Source organism: Glycine soja, chromosome 4 (assembly GCF_004193775.1).
Source record: "Glycine soja cultivar W05 chromosome 4, ASM419377v2, whole genome shotgun sequence".
Classification (NCBI taxonomy): Eukaryota; Viridiplantae; Streptophyta; class Magnoliopsida; order Fabales; family Fabaceae; genus Glycine; species Glycine soja.
The window spans coordinates 7394003-7411714 of NC_041005.1; the positions used below are offsets into that span (position 1 = coordinate 7394003).

The 17712-nt window shown below is 34.9% G+C and overlaps 1 protein-coding gene across 1 annotated transcript; it reads right to left on the bottom strand.

Annotated features, from left to right (window-relative positions):
* Positions 1–705: 705 nt before the first annotated feature.
* LOC114409150 lies at positions 706–15047 on the bottom strand. Its single transcript, XM_028372489.1, has 22 exons — positions 13601–15047; positions 12883–12998; positions 12236–12444; positions 11268–11387; positions 10920–11048; positions 10716–10841; positions 9077–9132; positions 8881–8980; positions 8665–8782; positions 8365–8574; positions 7910–8246; positions 6347–6440; positions 4664–4772; positions 4146–4417; positions 3872–3999; positions 3501–3735; positions 2949–3137; positions 2543–2829; positions 2032–2242; positions 1683–1925; positions 1436–1524; positions 706–1345 (listed from the first exon to the last, which is right to left on the bottom strand). The coding sequence occupies exons 1-22, from the start codon at positions 14416–14418 to the stop codon at positions 1198–1200; spliced, it is 4344 nt and encodes a 1447-aa protein (XP_028228290.1). The 5' UTR covers positions 14419–15047; the 3' UTR covers positions 706–1197.
* Positions 15048–17712: the final 2665 nt, after the last annotated feature.

Below are 17712 nucleotides of genomic sequence, written 5' to 3' on the forward strand. Positions count from 1 at the left end.
ATTTTATAAATAAAATTTTGAATAAAAATGAAAACGGATTAGCCAATGAAACACCCTTTTTTTATGTTCAAGAAATTCAAATTTTAGGGACAAAACAAAAGTATATAAACTTTTATTTTAATTCTTAAAATTAAAAGCTGTTATTTCAATTTCTCGACTTTCTAAAAAAACTTTAATTTAATCTCAATTTTACATTTTTTTATCTTTTTCATTAATATTAAAAACTAATGTAGGTTGAATTACTACAAAAATATATATGCAATTTTATAAAAATGAATCAAACTAAAATAATACTAAACCACCTCAACAAAAACATTCAAAGCCCACCTGGAAATTGGTAAAATAGAAAACTCATCGACAGCATAATCAGAAACCATGTCATTAACTAAAACACATGAAAATCCTCATTAAAAAAAAAACATGAAAATAATTCTAGCACCTCCTTTTAAATTTAACCAAAGTAAATAAACACATCTAGAAAACCGTCATCGCAGGTAACAAAATTATGAGGTCTTTTTATATATTGTTCGTGCAGAATGAAACAGAAATATACAATATTAACCAGCACAAATTCCAAAGTCTGCTAACTACCTCTTCTTTAATCATGTCGAAGATATTTCAACGAGGTGCGAAGACACAAGTTACTGCTAGGAAAATTTTAGAAAAGGATTTCACGTAGTCTGATTGCAACAAGATATAAACCCATTTCACGAACAAACAATTACTAATTTTGATACCATAAAAAAATACAACTGTTTTGGGGGGTGAGGGGAATAAAACGCCTGAATCAAGCACAATTCTTATCCCAAGAAACCCAAATTCTCTGCCGATTCTACTCAATTTGAAGCCGTTCGCCAAATAAACATAATAAAATAGGTAGTCATGAGTCAAAACCTACAACATATTCTAAAATGTGCTTTAGTTACTTGATATTTACACAGTTGGAATTCAAGGTGAAAATAATTTAATTTTTTTTAAAAAGAACTATTGAACATTAGGTGTTACAGTAATGAATGCCTCTACAACTTCTACTTTGGATTTCTGTAGTTCTATTTCTCCCCACCTCGAGTTATCCTACTACCATCTCTATGTCAATCTTTGACCTATTCTAGATGACCGTACTCAGAACATGTGATGGATCGAGAGAAGAGGTGGGTAAAAGGGTAAAAAGTTAATGTTGAATATATGCTTTGAACATCATGACTGCCAGAACAGCTCAAAATCGTTACTATACAAGGAACGGTCTTGAATTTCCAGATTGGCAACATGCCAATTAATGAGTTGAGACTGGAATAATTTACACAAAACCAATCCAGCTGGGAAAATCCACCATTCACTTTCGTCCCTGCATCCCCAGACAGTTGAGAAATTAATAACCAGTTCGATTTTCCCAAATAAATAAACAGGCTCTTAACGAAGTTAAGAATACCCTTACATGATACTCCATGGCTGAATGCTCGGGTGTCTTTTACTGGAAGACGATTGAGAGTTGTAATGTATATATCCACAAAGAAATGCAACAACCTAGTGACAAATGACACGAGATCCCCAGTTAAAACCAGAAAAATATAATCCATATTACTATATTCCACCCTGATAAATGGAAAGGTCCATCAGCCTGACAAACAAATAAATTGAAGGATCAAATATGGTAATCAGCTGAAATTCAATAGATAACTCACAACATTTATGAAGGATGTAAGATTCCACAGAGCATAAAGACGTGCAAGGCCTGCAGAACGCCTTGGTCCATGACTAAAGAGAGCATTAATTCCGACAGGAAATGGGAGAAGAATGCCGAAAGGTAATATAAACAACACAAGGAAGACATCCACCATAGAAATTGAATACAACTGAAGCAGCGTAAGTAATACTAAACTAAAATCTCCTAGAAGCAACATTGATATTACTAGACCAACAAGATCCTGCAGGCAACACATAAAGGAAAAGAAAAAATAAAGAAATCAGTTATCAAATGATGCAAGCAATTTTGTCTATTAAATCAGTAGAAACTATCAATACAAGAGATACCTGATGCCCAACAGGTTTTGTATTCTGAAGTATAAAAGAGAGAAGATAAAAGATATCTCTCTTCTCGTCAAGCATCTGCAAATTGTTTACATCTAAAGCAGCTCCATTCATTAGTCGCCTCATATAATTGTCTTCAACTCTTCCACCAGGGCTTAAATGAGCTCTGCTTATTGCAAACCCCAAAGGAAGTTCCTTTATAACACTCTGGACCCTGGAAACCAAAAATTATATAATTAACACTTAAAAGGTAGAGAAATGCTAACAACACACTGAATTTATTAGAAATTACAAATTTTGGTGGATCTCACTTCTCATTTAATAAATCTCTTTTGATTTTGTAGTTTTCAATAAATTTCAACCAATAATGGTGTTAGAAAGAGTGTTATTAGCACTCCTTATGAAGTATCATACATAAAAAATCATACCACATTCATCTAAAACATAATCAGAACATTATTATTTTTCTCGTGAAGATATGATGTGGTAGCACTCCAAGAGTATAAAGGATTACCGTGATCTTTCCTCAGTTCTTAAAGCTCCGTCAGCACTTCCTCCAGTGGCTGGATAACCTTCCTCAAGAGCATAAACCATTAGCCCGTAGTGGCAATAGCCAGTATTTGTAGCCTGAAACCAGGCAAGGTCAATGCGCACACCGTGGACACTCAATGCAGGATTGGCATGAGTCTCGAGCCATCTGAGGACAGGTCGAAATGTTACTCTTAGTCGTCCACGCCGAACTAACCGCAGTTGTGCGTTCAGCCCAGCAACCAATCTGTACCAGGTTGTAGGTTGCACTGACTGCAAACAACATTAAAAGTATGCATATAATTAAATTCAGAAAATTGGAAAAAAAAGTAAGGCACGTGTCTAAGTGCATCTGTGCATAAAATTGAGTTCCTCAAAATCGATAAACAAACCTGACTCATGAGGCTGGTAAGGATATTATCGTTGTGAAGGGTGAATGGAGCCATATAACTTCCATCACCTCCAAAAGGCAATGACATTGGGAACCTTTCATGTAATCGAGGAGGAAGGTCTATCCTCTTTTCATCCCCACCAAGAAAGAAGTCCATATATGCCAGCATCAAATCAGAAGTTGCATTTACCTATATTATTTTACAGGTCAATTAAACATTATGACATAGCATTAATATTAAATACTTCTGTTCAGATTTCAATAAATTAGAAGTTGAAAAGCTATCTTATAAATATTTTTTTATTCTTAATGAAACAACACTTTCATTCAAAATTGCAACATACATGACCCTGACATCAGGCAGAATAGGAAAATTATGAAGAAATTTTTGTCTCCCACTTTCATTAAATTATGAACTCAACATTTACAGTGGACCATATGAGTGCAAATTAAAACAAGATCAAGAGATGCACCTAACTCGACACAAGCAAATCAATTGAATATCAAATATTTCACTGTTCACAGGTTCAACAAGTATAAGAACAAGTCAAACCTTGATCCCTTCATAGAGGGCCCGTGATCGACACGAACGTAGGCAAGCATGGTCATACTCTGATCGAACAAACTCACGTAAGCGTTGCAACTTCAATCTCCTTCGCCACTGTTGCCAGGACCAAGCAAACGGATAAGCAAGAACAGAAAGAACGCTATGTATTGCTCCCTCCCACCATTGATAAGCAGCTATAGCATTAATCTCATCCACAAATGTATTGAATTCACTCTCATAACTGCCATGTCAAATGTTCGAAGATATCCATCACAAAATCATAACCAAGCAAATATAATTAACAAATAAAAAAATTGACATCCTCAAATTTAGACCATGGGATTTATAATGATCAAACAGAAAAATGTCTTTCTTACACAACATCCTTTATTTGCTCTGAAGGTGTATGTGGCAGATGCCAGGGCTCACTGAAAGTATTAGGTCCCATAAAGTACATTCTGTGAACATGACTCTGGGACTCCTCAACTCTGTTTGTCTCCAACACCTACATAACACATCATCATCATGCTATTAATAAAAAATTATTGCAAATAAAAAAACAAAATAGCTGCTGTTAAGGGGCATATTAATCTTTATTCACAAATATCAGAATAAAGAAACAGAAGAGGAACCACATGATTTGAGAAAAACCTCATTAAGTGACTCTAGGAAAGGGAAGGAGTGGTCTATTTGAGAACCATGTTGGGTGGGTGCTGGGCCTGGTAATTCATCAACCCCAACAAATTTCATTCTTGCAACACTAAGCACCAGTGCCAACAAGATCAAGAGACCCATAAGAAAAAGACCAAATAGCCAAGGCCCACCAAATCTGTAAATTAACTCTTCAAGGGCTGTGTAACAATCAGGCATATGATATCTGTCCGAAACACATTGGTAGGGACAAGGGGTTTCAGTAATACCACCTGCACAAAAGAAACAAGATAGCAAATTATGCATTGATGCACCAGATATTAAAATAAGATGGGTATCTTTTAGAAAATACTATGAAGCAAGAATGGGGCCACATTATACCACATACTCCCAAGAATAAATAAAGTAAATGAATGCTAGATTTACAAATAGCATCCACAATATAATAATACTTGAATGAGAAAAAAGTCTCTTGCATGCCTGTTTACGTAATCATCCATTAAACTTATAAAATCTACCTCGGACTGAAATATAAGCAGCACGGTGAGGAAGCTCATTGACAGGACAACTGTGACAAAGTGATTTATCAGATCCAGTAACATTTTTGTAAGTCCCAGCTGGACATTCCTGGAGGTAAGCAAGAAGTGTAAAAGCTTATGAGTACAAAATTTGTAAGTACAAGCATCAGTTAATCATCAAAAAATGGAAAGCAAGAAAGTAGCAAAAGAACACGAGACAAAGAGGGTAAAAACAAAGCTCCTATTAATTTGGTAAGACTCCTCTAATCCAGTGTTGTCAAAGCAGTGGTCAGTCTAGGTGCAGAGGAAGGTGAGATCCAATCAAGTGGCTCACCAGCACCAACAGAGTAGCAACATCAGAATAGGCTACTCTCAGGCAAAGCATGATGAACAAAAAACTTGCAACTATGGCATTGCAACAAAATAAATTGTTTTCATCTTTAAAACACTACTAGCCAATGTGTATCCAATTAAAAGGCGCACTGGATCCTACTAAGGCAAGCTGAAACTACAAAATTAAAGGTCATTGTCAGTGTCAAAGACAGGAGAGGTAACAAGCTTTAGGCTAAAACGCTGATGTGGGCTCCTGTTAAAGCATTCCTCCGTCTCCTGTCTTCACATGAAAATTGCAGTCCATTTTTTCCCCAGTCATCTGCAGTCAAATCCAGCACTCATCTTCTGCCAATACTTATTAGCAGCACATTTCAAGCTTCTAGGCTTTTATTTAGTTCAGTCATACAAAATCCTTCAACACCAGCACAACTGTCATGACACCCTTAAATCTATACTATCCTGGTAACATGTATGAGACGGACCTTTTTCAATATAGTATTAAGTAGTCATAGAGCTATGCATTGCAAGGACAAAATTTCCCTTTTCCAACCTTATATAAAGCTTGAAAGCAAATTGAAGTATTGGTGCTTCATAGAAATATACTATATTTTTGGCACAGTAGAAAAATTAAGAAAAGAAAAGACAGTATGCCTCAACTAAAACAAACAACCCAGTCCGTTGGCCTCTTCAGCCCCAAAAGTCTTTAAACACTGCAGTGCTAAAGCTTTGCAAATAGAAGACTTCAAGGAATATTTTTCACCAAAATACAAAGGTTGGTGTAATATCTGACGATGGGTGTGTAATGGAACAGAAAGGTATGTAATGGGACAGAATAGAATTAAATTAACATACCATTCTGATATGAACTAACTTTTACAAGTAAGAAACAGTGGAGTATAGCTCCTTCTAATAGGGAAACTAAACTTAGAAAACAAAACATAAATATTGAAACACCTACAGATTTTTGGGGGTGACATGTAATCAGAAACATAACATATTTTCACCAATATTCACTATTGGTCCCCCAAATAAAGGTCAGCTTCTCTTTTGATTTTACAGTATCTCATTGCCAGAAATATGATCAAAATACCAGAGTCTTGTCAACCTGGCTTCATAAGCCAACCACCATATGGAGGCTGGAAAAAAATAATGCATAACCTAAATAGTGATGATGACCATTATGATAAAACTAATATCCCTCCACATACATTTAACCATTAAAAGTAACAGATTTAGACAAACTACCAGGACAAAGAATGAGGTCACACATCCAACAAATATGGAAATCCAAGATCAAAAGGCCTAGCTAGAGCACACAACAGAATTGGGGGAAGTGGAAAGAAAAAATACCTCACAAAAGGTACCGTACAACCCTTTGGGGCAAGCCTTCCCAGTTATGGTTCCATTTGCTCCAGAGCCACCCTGGCCCTTACCCTTTCCTCCCCTATCATAATCAGATAAAATTATGAAGTTCTGAAATTGCCATTATGACACAAACAAAAAGCAATGGCAGAAACTGAAATGAAATAGAGAGCTAAAATAGAAAAGTTTAACAGAAAAAAAAATTGATAAATTCATACAAAAAAGAGGGGATATTTTAAAGTTTTCAAAAGTTAGGGACTGCAATCACCCCCTGAAGCTGTACATAGTTCCCCTCCAACCCCAAGAGAAACATGTCCATGTCCTCATGAGAGGAATAATTACCATTAGCATATACACACTAAAAATTATTTTGGGACTAAAATAAGAATTAAATTTTGATACACTGACTGTAGGATTTTTACACTACCAACCTACGAGAAATTATCCTAGATATGACTTTTAAAGCAATCATCACAAAAGTTAACAATCTAATCATACATGACAACTCATAATTGAACGAGTGTAAAAAATCTTTATATTGTCTATTCCAATTAAATTCTTAAAAAATGCGAGCTAAAAGTTACAAGTTTATAACACCAAAGCAAACAATGAAAAGCAAAAAGTTCTATAATTACAACCCCCGCACTCAAGAAAAAGAAATACATTGGCCTAAAAGGTTAACAGAAAAAGTTTGCTACAGTTTCACAGACCTCAAACATTTCAGGATCTGAAATGAGTGATGACCACTGTGACTGTCCTTCTATGCTAGAGCAGCCTTTTAGGGTCCAGTTAAGAGGGTTTGACTAGAGTAGAAAGGCCAAAAGTGTTAACTTGGCAATTATCAAGTGCATCTGGCTGCAGCAGGGTGCACAAATCTTTAAGGGCATTTTGTTGCCCTTAAATTTGGTCTAGGATAGGGTTATGTTCATACTCTCTCGTGTGTTCTTCCCAAGGCTGTTTTAAGGAGCATCCATCTCTTATACACTCAAAGGTATTGGGCAGCCTTGCTGCTTCCAAGGTTTCCTTTATTTATTTTTGCTTCTTTTTTTAAAAAAACTTTTTCCAGCTCCTGAGGATGCCTATCCTTGTTCCAGATGAGCTTATCTCTTTAATCATACTTCAATTTCCAACATAAAACAAAAAACATAGTTAACTGCTTTCTCATAATAATATTATTCTTCTGCAAGGATGCCTATCTAAGAAGCTGTTACCATGATGATAGGGAAGGAAAAGAATAAATAAACTCCGTTGGAGATACAAGGAAAGGATAGAAATGAAATGAAACTAACATCAACAACAGTTATTTAAAAGATAGCAAAGATAACATCAGACACGGTGACTATTTTTTGTTAAAAATGGAGCTATGTTTGACTAATAAAAAAAACAGACTACAAGCTCAAACAGCTTGGCTTACATTCTTCCGCAGATGTGGGCACAATAAGACACAACAACAAATTCTTTCTTGCACACTTGATTGAAGCCAAAGATATTATGCACAATCAGAAGGAAAAAAAATGGTAGAATTGCAGCAAAAGCTTGCAATAGACATACCAGATCTGAATGTCTCCTTTCACACTAGCAATTGGCAGATAAACATCACCAGTGGGAATGTCGGACCAATGAAAATGAATTCTTCCACCACCTCCACCACCACTTCCATTAGAACTGCTATATCCCCCCATACTAGAAAGAACAGCTGATTTCCCAATGGTGAGCATATGGAGAAACATTAGTATAGTGCCACCAGATCCACCCCCGGGACCTCCAGTAAAATTGTCAAATATTGCAAATTTTTCGTTTCTGATTTGCGGTTCAAAATTTCCTCCATTAGCTTTTACATAACCTTGAATGGACAAACTTGACAAAGGATGTTCTAATGATCCAACAACTGTTTAACAGAAAATACAACACAAGAATATGAATTTAAAAAGAGATCTTGTGGCAATCAACATCTTCTATTATTCATAAAGAAACATTAACTGACCCAAACATAAACTTGGGCTTACCTATGATACCACCCCCAGCTGTGGTTCCAGTAGAGTTGCCATTTCCACTTCCACTACCAAGTTCACAGGGCAGGGTTGCACTCCCATATGAACAGCCACCTTTAACATGATTATCATTATAAAATGCTTCACCACCGGTACCACCATGCCCACCACCACTGCCAATACCATTACTTAGAGTATTTCCATGGCCCAAACCACCAGTACAGCCTGCAATTTTTTTTAACATAATCAATATAGGAACTGCAGCTATTTGAATCAAAAAGTCACAACAACCTCACGCACAACAAAGAAGCATACCCATTCCAGAGGCAGATATTGTTCCAGAAGATTCAACACTTATGGTCCTTGCCCTGTGGAAATGAACAACAGAACCTTTTATAAGGCCTTCAACAAGGATGTCCTCGACTCTGCAGATCTAGAAAGCCAACATACAGAATTTTCAAGTTTCAACTATTAGAAAGGCAGATATTAGTATAACCAAAGGTACCACACCACCAATACTTTACAAAGTACCTGAAGTGTGAATGACAAGGATGAGTTCACATTGCAATCTTCAGGGGGATGAAGTAATTCATAGGGGCAATCTTCTTTGTCACAGTAAAGCTTTGGAGTACTATTAATCATAAAAGTATGGAAATTTAGCAGAACTAGAAATAAAAGAATATAATGAGAAATTAACTAACAATGATTTGAAAACATCCAAACATACACATCATCAGTTGTTGCATTCTCCAGTGGACCACGCAAGACAGATCCAGGCCCAACCTATGAGAAATGTCAAAAACAAACTCAAGTTGTAGAGGTAAGACCATATAATGCTCAACCAAAACACAAGCACATATCACCACTTGCTAATGTCAAAAACAACAAAGTTACCACAATGTTTTCATTTAAAAAGATGGAATTAACAAGAAACAGACCCAAAGTACTGAGACAACCAAGAACATCAGAAGGGTGCAGCTAAGCCACCAAAAGAATGGCACAATGGACAAGAACAGTCCATTGCACCTAAAGCCCAAGATCCTGACAAGATGTAAAGAGAGCTACTGTCCATGTTCAGTAGTCATTATGATATTTTCCTCAGAGAGTTTCTGTTTCTGTTTTCATCATTTTTTAGCATAGACACAAAAAAACCAGTTTCTTTGGATTGGCTATAGAAATTTTGGAAGGTATAACAACGATGAAAATTTGTAGTTAAGCTTTATATGCATTGCTTTTGGATATTTGGTTGGAGCAAAATGGTTAAATTTTAGGAGTTCTCATTGGCTTTAGATCAGCACATAATAGGATTGTCTCCATATCATCATCTCTTTGATGTTCAGCTCAAGGTTAGATTTGTCTGATAAATGTTAATAGAAGAGCTATACTATATCAAAATTTCATTGTTCAAGTGAATTATGTTTTGACCAGAAGGAAAATTTCTTTGTATCATTTCATTATACTAATAATAACCAAAAGGTATTAACAAATAACAATTGAGTAGTATTAGAATATTCAATACTGTACTAGATTGTTTTCTATTTTAAAAACTGAACAAAATAGCACACCACTAGAAATGCCCGACAGTTAACCATTAAAAAAAAGAAGAAACATGTTACAAATTAATAAGAAAAACAAATGAAAAGATTGGTGGGAAAAAAATGCCCTACAATAAATTAGGGGTGGGTATACAGACTGGTCTGACCCATGAAGCTCACATTTCAGACTGGCCGGATAAGCCTGATCCACGAAATAAATGGACTTTATTTTAGGGTCCATATTCAATCCACAAAAGCCCACGGATAAACAGATTGGTCCACAATTAATTTGAAAAAAATATTTTTTAAAAAGCGAAAAATGAATAAAATTAAAAGCAAAAAATTTGACTTCATTTTTTAAGCTAAAATCTATCACACTAAAATATATCAACATTTTAAACATAACAAAATAACAATAACAACCTAAATTAAAGATCAAAATCTTAAAATAACAAATTAATAATATTTGCACATTGGACTAAAGCGGGTTAAACGGTTAAACAGGTAGTCCGTGAGTCCGCGGATAGCCTGCTAGGTCTGCGGGCTTAACAGGCCGGACTCAAAAACTCAATACGATAATTGGACTTTTGAAAAAGAGGCCCGTTATCTACAGGCTTAACGGGCCAGCCCGTGGACCTAGGTCTATATACCCACTCCTACAGTTAACCATTAATATGAAAAGATTGGTAGGGAAAAAAGTTAATCAAATGAAAAACAAATGAGATCTCCTAATTCATTAATCTAGACAAATCAGATGGGGGAAATCAAGTGTTTACAAGACTATACAAAATTACATAGTAGATTGGTGGTGAAAATAAAACAATGTCTCACATGAATACTATAAAATAGGGATAAAACCAAACGCTGTGCTTCAATCCAATCTCCTGGCCCCGATAAATTAAGCAGACCTTGTCCATGAACTCCAAGGTTTGCATTAGAATGTATCACAGAAGCCCCCTGTTAATGAAACCTGATGAGTCAAATTTGAAGATAACACATGCAATAGTATTGTCCAGTCAAGGAGTTGTCAAATACCCTGAGAACAATCAAATTACTAGCCTCAAGTAAAGAAGTTGCCACAGTTATATCTTCCCCGCCATCTATGAGCATTTTTGAGTTCCACATCAAGAACATTTTTACAGACATACGTAGAGCACCATATACCTTTTTCATAAAATTTCAAGAGTAAAGCATCAGAAAATGACATTGTACAGTGACTATTAGCAGTATAAAAAAATGAGAGCAGCCTATGTATGATATGCTACTTTATGTTTACTAGTTCTACAGCACAATTCAAAGATGCAACAGATACTGGAACTAGGAGTCAACAATGTCTCTCAAGAAACAAGATCTACTAAATAAACACTTATAGATTCCAACTACCTTCATCACAGAATCACTCATCAACAATTCTTCAGCCAATAACTCAAACTCTGATGTAGCATAGTGTCGTAGCCCAAAGCTCAACACCCCACCCTGCAAGATACTTATCTGTCCTTGTACCTATATAATGAATAAAAGGAAAAGACGGTTGAACAAAAGCCCTCACATGCCATAAACATTTTTTTTTCAAAACAGATTAAAATTAAAGAACATGGATCACAATATGAAGGAAGACAGGGAGGGGAGGAAACTTACCAATTTTTTAGGATGACAGAATTCATTAGAAAGGAAAGCAAATATAAACAGAAAACCTTTTAACAAAAAATAATACAAAGACAGAGGCATCCTCTCTAAGAAGCAGCAAACCCAGAATACTAGCAGGGAGCCAAGTTCCTATTACACTGCATATCTAATCAAGACATCACTCATCCTCCCAAATACATTAGAGTTTTGAAGAAAGATTTATATATATAAAGGCATATGAAAACACACACATCAAGAAGTTATTGTCTTTGGTTCTTCGTTGCTTTAATCTTCAACAATTTTGTCCGTGGGAGATACTAAATTTGGCTCAGCAGTTAATTAAAAACATCTAAAGTCCAAATCGACAACTGCAGAGTTGCTTTTCAGTACTTGGCTTTCTTTGAGGGGGGCCAACTTTGGCAAGAACGATCAGGATTTAACAGGTACATAGCTGATCAAACTGGGTAGTGGGTAAAAGTAGAACAGTAAATTATCTTTTCAAAAACGTTCCTGGTTTCATTGGAGGTACTCAAAAGTGCTCACATGCTCATCTTGAGTTTTCTAACGAATTTCAAAATTGATATAAAAAAAACTTGCAAATAGAAGCAAAAACAGGGGGGCAGAATGTCAGGTGTCAGTAAACAAGGAAGAGAAAAAAGGAGTTGATTCACAGAAAATCAGCAAGGAGATTATCCAACTAATTTATATATCTTCATTTGACAAACCTGTACACGACTCCAAAGCAATGGAACTGTGGCCCTAGCCTTATTTCGAACATAAACATTAGTCCAAAGGGGTTGATTTGGAAACTCCAATAGAAGTGTCTCTGTATCAGTTGTCATGTTAAAGTTATCAACTATAAGGCTTCGAGGGACTGCATCATAAAGAGTCCCAGCAGCACCTGCATTTTCAGGACAGCCAAGGCTCTTACCACCTGAAATAAGAAATCAATTGTCCACTGCAATCAGCATAGCTGATGATAAGTTTGGAGTCCCAACAACACAACAACAAAGTCATAAAAGAATTTCAAGACATCTAACTATAGGCCAAAGGTATGGACTCATTAAATTAATAAATGACCTCTTGCTCTACCTACCACAGTTGGCCAAAAATTTGGATACAGGTTGATGAATAGCCTAGAGAGTAGATCATAAAATCCTATTTGGCAACTCAAGTGAAACTTAATTCTAGAGAGCAACCTAAGTTTTAGTGCAAAATGAGGAAAAAGTTAGCGGTTGATTTCTAAGCATTTGCCTTATCTGTCATTAACAAATCAACGACAGAGAATGTCATTCAACTGCAATCAAGCGTGCATGTTCCCTGAAAAGTATATTTAGAAATAACTAACCAGTGAAAAAACTAAAATCCTCACCATGCACATATATTTTGGGCTCATCATGCCTACTGAAAACATCAACTGAAACCCTGCCACCTCCACCGCCAGCAAAACCATTACCTCCACAAGCACTTATAATCCCATTGCCAGTCCTGCTCATAAAGAAAAAACAGGTAAATAGAACAGCATAAAAACTAGATTCATGAAATGTACATCACATTTCAATTGCAATCAAGCACAAGAGTAATTTTTAACATAAGGGATTAGGGAGAAAAGATCCTTCCACTGTATATTTTATGTTTTAAACATATACATTCATCAGCTGACTATGGTCTTAAGCTTCAGTTAGCTTCCTACAAAATATAAGTTATACTTGGGAATTTGAACATATGGCATCACATTCATTGTGATAATGATATATATAGACAACCACATCTCAAATGCAACAACATGGAAACACAAAGAATTGCTAACAAAGAACCTCAGATACAAGATTCCGGACGAAAGAAATGTACAACTAGTAACTTGTCATATCAGTCATACCTTGTATAAAAGTTAACGAAATATGCCTCGATCATAAGTGTCGATTTAAATAATGAATATAAATACTTGGACGAGAGGCAAAAAAAAAAAAAAAGCAGCTAATATAGCAAGAACGAAGATTCCAAGATGCCGACCGAAAGTAGTTCTGATTCAACAAGATTATGTTTATGCTAACCAAAAAAGGTAAAAAAAAATAGACAAAAACTATTACATTCTATAAGCTTTGATGTAGATGCTGCCTCCAGAGCCACCTCCACCTTTGGTCCCTCCATCACCCCCATCAGCCAAAACAGTTGCATTCATCTCAACAATTTGATGAACAACCATCCTCACAAGCCCCCCTCCCAACCCCCCATAGTCACTCTCTTTGCTTGTCGACCCTCCACGGCTCCCAAAACTGTAAGGGTTCTGCAGCGACGCCCAGGAATATGCATCCCCTCCCCAAACATCCTCCGGGAGCTTCGTCGTGTCGACGAGACAGCTGGCACCCCTCCCGCCGTGCCCTCCGCCACCTCCCTCAACCCCCTGCGGTGTCCCACTCGTCTGCGGCGGAGGATCCCCCGCCATCCCCGTCGTGTTCACCACCGACTCGTTCCCAAAAACAGCATTCTCCGACTCGAACTCAAAGGCCCCAGTCACAATCGACGAGTTGCTACCTAAACTAAAATTACCAGTGACGTTAACCGTTACCATGCACCCGGGAATCTCGCAGAGGAACCTCACCCCAGGGAGGATGTTAAAATTGCCCTTCCCTGCTATGTACACGTCACGGGTGAGGTTCACGTCGTTCACGATCTTGCACGTCGTGTCCAGAGTCCCCACCCCGCCTAGATCGTCCACGCACGATACCGACGGCGGATGAGGCGGCGGTGGCGGCGGAGCCGGCGGCGAGTAGTCCTGGTGGAAAAGGTTCCAATCCAAATCGGTCACCGAGAGCTCGCGCTCTGACTCCAATTCGTCACTCGCGAACACCACGACGACGACGAAGATGGCGAGGAATCGGAGGCGCCGGAAACGAAATCTAGCCATTCACCGGCGGCGATAGAACTCATCACATTGAAGGAACTGAGATTCGGATTTGCGAAAGTGGAAGTTGATTCAGAAACCAATGCAATGAGTCACCATCAACAGAAAGGAAGAGGAAAAAAATTACTAATAATAAACAAAAACCCTAGTATCTGTATCTCTCTGCGTTCGTACGGAAATTCAATTCAATCTCACTGAAAACCCTAGGAATCTCTCGGAAACGAAAGATCGAAGCGATTTGGAGAGAAGAACCACGACGGGGAAGAGCGAGCTTTATTTAATTCTGGTGGTAAAGGAGAAGGGGGTGTTACAGTACGGGGCTGTTCATGTGAACCCCGGTGTTTTTTTACTAGATCTTTATTTTTCTCGAATCAGAATGGACGAGAGTTAGGGATTATTCTGGACATTAGCGTGGGGGATTTTATCTCGGTTTACCGAACCTCACGCCGCTTTAAAGGAGCGTCAGAGACACACCCCTAATTAATGAATTAATGGACGAAACCCATGTGGAATGTGGAAGTGAAAAGCGACATGTACGCGTGGAAAACACGCGTTGGCGCGTGGGAAAACGCCGCGAGGAGATAGGGGAGAGCGACGGCGCCGCCGTGGAGCGGAGGACGAATAGGGTTACGGCAGCGGAAGGGGTTTGGTTTGTAGGCCGTGTCAGTGTGGGATTGTTTTGCGGGGGGGTTGGTTTTAGCAGGCACGCACACTCGCACACATCACTTGAAAATTATTATTATTGGTTATTGAAAAAATAATAAAAGGCACACGCGTACCCATTTAGCTGTGCCAAGAGACTGCAGAAGAAGCTTGCTCAGCCAGCTGCTACAGATTTGCTCTTACATGTTTTGTATGGATTACAATGGTACAAATAATGGCAACAACTTTTTGGTAATGTGTTAATGTTTTGTTTTTTATTAAATTATTTATTTGTTTTCTATAGTTTAATGATTTTTATTTTTTTAGTTTTTATAATTTAAAAGTATTCTTTTTAGTCCTTATCATTTATATTTTAATTATTTTTTAGTTTCTATAATTTTAAAAGTGATCTTTTCAGTTTTTATAGTTTTATGATTTTTATTTTTTTAGTTTTTATAATTTTCAAATTACAGACTTTAAAAAATTAAAATATAAATTATAAAGACTAAAAAGATAATAGAAATTAAAAAAGAATTAAAATATAAATTATAAGGACTAAAAATATCACTCTCAACTAAAAAGTTAAAGAACCATAAAACTATAGGAACGAAACAATTAATTTAACCTTTCTTTTTTTATACAAATTAATTAATGTGTTTGTTTTGAAACACTATTTTCAAATACATATATATTTTGTTTATTTAACGGTACTGTAATTTAATTTTCTTATAATTAAATTTATATCATATATAATAATGATGATACAGTAATAATTTACTTGTATGTAATAAGGCCTCAATACTGTTTTGATTGAATTTTAAAAAAATACATTTTATTTTTTTATATTGTGTTTCCATTGAACCCTAAACTTAATATATTACTTAAGTATAATTAATAAATAATTTAATTAATTAAAATGTAAAAAATATATAAACAAAATAGAGAATTAAACCAAAATTACATATTTTTTAAAATAAAAAATCAAATTTCTAAGTTTTAAAATAAAAAGAACAAAATTTTAGATAAAGCAAAATAGGAAGACCTTTATAGTAATGAAATATAGTTATTATGTTCTTAAAATTGATGGGGCGAGGGGGTTCAGAGACAAAGATAACTCATTTCAACGTTGCTTTGTATTTATATTTTTTTACCACACCTTTCTAATACTTTTTTATTTATTTTGTTTGAATATTAATTTTCTACCATTTAAAAAAATAATGATAAAATTTATTTTTCAAATCTCAACTAGTATTATTTTCAAATTGGTTTATCAATTTGTTTATTTGTTCAAATTAAGGATTTAATTGGTATGTATTGATAGTGTAAAAAAAAATTAGATCTCAATCGATCACAAAATATGACATCTTTAAAAAAAGTTAGACTACTATTCTAACCACATTAAGATGTATTGGACTATGATTTTAAAAGGTTATTTTATTATAAAAATATCTTGTGAATTTTAAAGATTATTTAAGAATAACATGACTTATCAAATTTATTTACAAGACTTTTATGATAGTTTGAATTTTAATGAATTTATATCATAATAATTTAAAGAATTTTTGAAAAGACTTTGTAGATTTATAAAGATTTTGTGAATTTTTAAAAACACATTTAAAATTACAAGAATTAATGAAAAAAAATAAGAAATGATGAGATTTGGATAAAAAAAGAAAAATCAATATGGTTTTTTTAATCTTTTAATCCCTAAATTGATTTTAGTTTTATGTCTTTTCATACTAATTCTTCTTGCAATATTCTCATTCTCACTTTTTGGATTTAAACAAAAAATTTAAAATTATAGGGTGGCTTTCTAATTTTTTTAATTACTATAATTATTTCACAATAAATTCAATGACATGTTTAAACACGCTAAAAGGGAGTGGTGAGGATGAAAAATTTGTAAAAGAATTACTAGTGACCGTCACGAAAAGATTGCATCAAGCACATGATGAATATGATTATAATAAGAAAAATATAGTTAATCTTAGCACATAAGACAAACATTAATTTAAAAACAAACAAAAAAATGCAAAGGGAATGAGTATATTTGACATCTTTTTTATTCTAAAATAATAGGAGAAACACATATGGCAAGCATATCTTGAAGAATATTAAAAAAAAAAGATGGTATATGTGATGAGAGAAAGAAAGTTCAGTAACAAATAAATAAAATAAAGAAAAAAATCTAATAAAATCTCAAGAATTGAGATGAAATTGTTTAATAGTTGTTTTACACTAAAATGTCTGATAAAATCCATTGAAATCTTTTTTAAAAAATAATCCATCGAAATTTATATATTTTTAAATACCAAAAAAGAATTTTTATAAGTTATAAAAAATCATAATTCAATATTACCGGACTTTTTTACCCTCATTAAAAAATCTTAAAAGTCTTAATTGAATATCATAAGACTTATTTATACCATTTAAAAATCATAATTTAATATCACAAGACTTTTTTTATAATTCTTTAAAATCCTAATTTAATACACTCCATTAAAAGTCACACATGCTTTACACATGTTTTGAATTATAATAGATCGAAGTGTAAATTTTTTTACACCTTCTATAATAATTAAATTCTTAATTATTTTTACATATTCTTAAATTTTTAACTTAATTAAACATATTCCTTTTACATTATAAGCATTT